Consider the following 5,571-nt stretch of genomic DNA (forward strand, 5'->3'; position numbering starts at 1 on the left):
TTTGCTTCCCCCCATCCATGGGGGTGATCAACAGCAATCGATGCAGCCCCTCTAAATCTAGGTCTAATAGATAGGTTTCTATTAAATGCAGTACGTGTTTCACCAAGCCACGAGAACCGTACCGCGAGCCTAGTAACCCCGGATCAGCCTCCTCGCCTGTGGTTCGGTATATCTAGCCCACAAGGAATGCCCGAGACCGAGGAAGAGACCAACACCCTCCCCGATCGCGATGTCTTTCGAAAGAGAAAATGGACTGTTTTCATGGGAAATGGTGCTCATCGACTTTCCGGGTTTGTTGACTGGAGGTATGGAGGGTGGACTATGTAATCGAGAGACATCCGTCTGGAATGCGCTAGGCGTCTCCAGGCGCATGCCACATGCAATCCATTGACCCAGTAGCGTTTTCAGTCTGTGTGCTGGTTCTTTGGCAAACGCGCGCGTTCCATTTCGACACCGACACCGCAATTACAGGAAGAAATAAAGTGCAACTTCTTCTCTTCAAAGACGAACAGAGGTCCGCGACAGTTGTGGTCATTCCTGTTTTCCGTGCCAGTATATTCCGGAAATGTGTCTTGTGACAAGTCGCTGCCCCTCAAGTGTTCGTCGTCCTTTCAAAATGCACCTGCCTTCCTCCTTTTTCTTCAATTCTCTTTCTGCATTTTTCTTTCCCGCCGGTCTCTCCTGCTTCAGTCACTCTGTGAAAACCGGCTGCGTGTGGTCCGATGCGTAGGCGAGAATTCCGCCCGCTCCGGGGCACACAAGCCCCGTCAGCGGGGCCCCGGCCGACAACTCTACCAAAATCGTGCAATTTGTTTCGCAGTTTCCTGTTCTTTTTGAAAAGTACACAAACGCGTTTTCTCTTTGTCGCGTACGGCCTCTTCCTGCCTTTCCTGACAAACTCCGGCCGTGCATACGAGGCCCTCTGGAGCACGGGCTCGCCAGTAGGCGACCTCGACTTGTCCCTCAACACGTCTTGCTCTGTCCCGTCCACTCCTCCGAGTTTCCCTTCGGTTCCTCATTCTTTTGCAGTTTCCTCGAACTCTCTTGCTCCACCGCCTCGTCGCTTTCCTCCGAAAAAGCCCTTCCTTCGCGCAGGCGAATGGAAGAAACGGCGGCGTCTGCCGTCGACCGCCCCGCCGGCTGCCGCGTTTCCCCGGTCTTCCTCTGTCTCTTCATCATCTCTCGATTGTTCTCACGTTGACACTTCTTCATTTGATCTCCTTCGGCCAGAAAACCCGGCAAAAACATGGCGATCCTCGAAACTGGTGCGGGCGGCGTTTGTGGCGCCGCACTCGCCGTTCCCCACCGGCGGTCTGCGCAGTTCGGCGCAGCATCTTGTGCACCGGGCGCGCGCGCGCGAGAACTCTCCACTTTCCTCTCCACGGTACGACGTCTCCGCTCCAAATCCGCTTCCTGCGGTGTCTTCCTTTCTGGCGCGTGTCTCGCCGCGTCGCAAACTCGGCGCTCCGTCGGAGTTGTCCCCGGGCGCGGACCGCGCCGCTCCCTCCCCGCGACCTGTCGTCTCGCCCTCTTCGCTGAACTCCTCGCCGTCCTCGATTTTTTCCTCGGCAAACGTGACGGTTCCCCTCTCGCGGTACCGCAACATCGGAATCATGGCGCACATCGACGCGGGGAAGACGACGACGACGGAGCGCATTCTGTTCTACACGGGAGTGTCTTGTCGCCTCGGCGAGGTCCACGACGGCGAGGCGACCATGGACTTCATGGCTCAGGAACGCGAGCGGGGCATCACCATCACCTCAGCTGCCACCACGTGCTACTGGGAAGGCATGCGCAAAAACTTTGCGCCTCACCGGATCAACATCATCGATACGCCCGGGCACGTCGACTTCACAGTCGAAGTCGAGCGCTCGCTCCGCGTGCTCGACGGGGCGGTGGGCGTCTTTGACTCGGTGGCAGGCGTCGAGCCGCAGTCGGAGACCGTGTGGAGGCAAGGCAACAAGTTCGCGATTCCCCGACTGGCGTACGTGAACAAGATGGACCGCCTCGGTGCGGACTTTTGGGGATGTGTCCGGCAGATTCGGCGGCGTCTGGGGAGCAACGGGGTGCCCGTCCAGCTGCCAATTGGGAAGGAAGTAAGTTTCCGCGGGGTCTTCGACCTCGTGCGCATGCGGGCGATCTACTGGGACGAAGACTCGCTCGGCTCCACCTTTGTGGAAACGGACGAAATCCCTGAGGAAATGAAGGCGGAGGTGACGAGACACCGCGCCCGGCTGCTCGAGAAGGCTGCGGAAGGGTCCGAGGAGCTTATTGCCAAGTACCTGGAGACCGAGACGCTGTCTGAAGAGGAGATTCGCTTGGGGCTGCGCCTGCAAACCCTAAAGAACCAGCTGGTGCCGATCTTTTGCGGCAGTGCGTTCAAAAACAAGGGCGTGCAGGCAGTCCTCGACGGCATTCTCGACTACCTCCCGTCCCCACTGGAGGTCCCGCAGCCCGCCGAAGCGATCAGAAAGATCCATGAGGCGATCCCGACAGCGAAGGCGAACCCTGCGGACGCGCCTCTCTCCGCGCTCGTCTTCAAGATGGCCACGGATCCGTTTGTCGGCGTGCAGAACTTTGTGCGCGTGTACACCGGGGAGCTCCGCCCTGGCAACGTCGTGATGAACGCGCGAACGGGGAAAGAAGAGCGGATTCAGCGGCTTGTTTTGATTCACGCCAACGCGCGGAAAGACGTCCCGAGTCTCCGAGCCGGCGACATCGGCGCGGTTCTCGGCCCGAAAGACTTCCTCACCGGGGACACCATGTGTGAAAAGAAACACCCCGTCCACCTGGAGCCGATCGAGTTCCCGGACCCAGTCATCAGCTTGGCCGTCGAGGCAAAGTTGCGGGCTGAGCACGACAAAATGACGTCTGCGCTCTCCAAGTTGTCGCGCGAAGACCCGTCGCTGAGTATCACAGTCGACCGCGAGACCAAGCAACTGATTCTCGGCGGCATGGGCGAACTGCACTTGGAAATCGTCCTGGACCGCCTCAAGCGGGAGTTCGGCGTGGAGGCGACCTCTGGTGCGCCGCAAGTCGCGTACAGGGAAACGATCACGGGCTCCGGGACGGGGCGCGGCAAGTACATCAAGCAGTCGGGGGGGCGTGGCCAGTACGGCGACGTGTGCCTCACGGTCGAACCGCTCGAACGTGGCTCGGGCAACCGTTTCGTGAACGCCATTCGTGGCGCCGTGATTCCCAATGAATTCATCCCCGCCGTCGAAGCCGGGGTCATGGAGCAGCTACAGAACGGCGTCCTCGCCGGCTACCCGCTCACAGATGTCCAAGTCACCGTGTTCGACGGGACGTACCACGCCGTGGACAGCTCCGAGCTGGCCTTTCGCATCGCGGCGTGTCTCGCGCTGAAAGACGCCGCGAAAAACGCCGGACTCGTCCTCCTCGAGCCCATCATGGCGCTCCACGTCATCTCGCCACAGAGCTACGTGGGCAGCGTGATTGGAGACCTAACGTCGCGGCGCGGCATCGTCCAGCGCGTGTCCAGTCAGGAATTCACCGGCACCGCAGGCGACGACGCGTACGACGGAGAAGGCGAGACCTCCCGCGGCGCGCGAGACGAAGGAGACGGAATCACGGAGGTCGACGTCCTCGTGCCTCTCGCAGAAATGTTCGGATACACGACAGTGCTGCGCTCGCTCTCGCAGGGCAGAGCCACGTCCACGATGCAACTCGCCAAGTACATGCCCACGCCCAAGCACATCGAAGAGCACCTCGTTGCGCAGCGAACCGGAGCAGCGACTGCCAGCAAATAAAGAGGACTCGCGAGGGTGGAGACGCCAAAGCACAGTTGGTAGGCGTCGAAAAAGGCTTGGGGGGTGACACGGACAACGGGCGCAGAAAATCCTGCGCGCGAAAAAAGGCGACGGCTGCAGTGGCAGGGAATGCGCGAACACGAAGTGGGGAGAGTGTCGGAGGGCGGTCTGTCTGTTAATACGAGAGATAAGAGTAATCCATGGATATTACGCCTAGAGCATAACCGCTGTGGAATACCCTTAGTGCAGTAGGACATTGAAATCCAACACTTTTAGCTGTCTAAAGCAGTCCAGTGGGGTAAAAAATAACACCCAAGGGGGACTCTGGTGTGAAGCGGGGTTGTTGTAAAAGGGACACGGGGCTTTCCGGATACAGTGCCGTCTGCGGCGTGCACCATTCCCATCCAGAGAAGCAGGGCGTGTGGCGGCGTCGAGCAGAGATGTTTTCATAGGATGACCTCACAGCACAGGGACGCCTTTGCCGCGGGGAGTTCCTCTCGCCCATCAGCCTCAGTCGACAGTTTCTTCTCGGTTTCCCGTGCCTTGTCGGGTTTTTTCCCCTCGGAAATGGTCCACGATCGGCCGTGCCCCTGGCGTCGAGCTGTATCTCCACGCCCGTGACCTCCGCGAAGTCAAAGAGGGCGTGTGGAACCGAGACTGCGGTCTCGATCCTAAAAGTGGGGACCGGGACGCTGCCCTAGAGCGCCTCCTTTGGCGCTTTCTGGTGTTTCAACGACTCTCGTAGCCGGCCATTTGCTGGTCTCATTTTTCCTGTCTCTCCTGAAGGACTTACGGCCCTCTCGAGTTCTTTCCACGCGACTTTTTCGCACACATACAGCTGGTTCCGTGTGCCCCCGTGTTTGCTGTTCGCCTTTCGAGGCAGATCGAGAAAGGAACGAGCACATCGCACCGACGGGCGGAGAGATCCTGGGGCCTCAGAGGCGCCATCCCTCTCTCACCCCAGTTGCGTCGAGACGCACAGCCCTCGGCAGCACAACAATCACGGGAACAGAGTCGAATGTTCCAAGTGGGAAGCCGGCGAAGCTGTACGTACAGCTGCACGTTGAGGGGTGGACGGTGATCGTGCTTGTGTGCCGGCAGAAAGAGAAAGACACAGGAAGGCGGCCCATCTCTCCTGCCGGCTATTCTGAAAGCTGCCTCCACTTCAGCGTCTCAGGCAACGCGAGGCCTCGCGGAAGTTTGACGAGTGTCGTTTCCGCGGTTTTAGAAACAGACCGCAAGAGATGAGACAGGGAGCGGAGAGACAGCGCGAGGCACAGTGACATGTTTCGAGACGGGAGAGGCGCCGTGCAGCGACAGCTGCAGATAGAAACTATTCAGATGAGCAGAACCGGTGGACGTCGGCCGCCCCCCTCTGTCCGCGTTTTTTCGAAAAGGAAGTCGAACGCAAGAAGAAAAGAGTGAGAAAGAAGAGCACCAAAAAAACCGGATGTTCGCTGGGGCGTGGGGTTCCACCGCTCACTGTCTCGGCAAAAACGACACCGAACCGAGGAAGAGAACGAACGAAAGAGCACAGGGCGTGCCTGCGTTGATGCTTTTCCCGTCCGTATCGAAAAAGACGCGCGTTTCGCTCGAGACACCCTCCCGACTCTGCCCAGACCGACACAGACACCTGGGGGAGCAACGAGGGGAAGCGAGGAAGGAGCATCAAGCCGCCCTCGGATCGGTGGCCTGGCATCTCCACCGGACGCGAGGCTCGTCGCATCCTTCTTAGGCTCACTGAGCTTCCTCTTTAGGTTCACTGAGTTTCCGCTTTAGGTTCCCTTTGTTTCGTCCCTCT

The 5,571-nt window shown here is 59.2% G+C and overlaps 1 protein-coding gene across 1 annotated transcript; it reads left to right on the forward strand.

Annotated features, from left to right (window-relative positions):
- Window positions 1-268: 268 nt before the first annotated feature.
- NCLIV_048540 (putative elongation factor G) lies at window positions 269-3,770 on the forward strand (the record flags this gene model as incomplete). Its single annotated transcript, XM_003884406.1, has 2 exons — window positions 269-323; window positions 1,030-3,770. 2 exons carry the CDS (start codon window positions 269-271, stop codon window positions 3,768-3,770), a joined length of 2,796 nt encoding a protein of 931 aa, XP_003884455.1.
- Between the last annotated feature and the right edge of the window lie 1,801 nt (window positions 3,771-5,571).

The sequence above is a fragment of the Neospora caninum genome, chromosome X (genome assembly GCF_000208865.1).
Source record: "Neospora caninum Liverpool complete genome, chromosome X".
Taxonomy (NCBI): domain Eukaryota; phylum Apicomplexa; class Conoidasida; order Eucoccidiorida; family Sarcocystidae; genus Neospora; species Neospora caninum.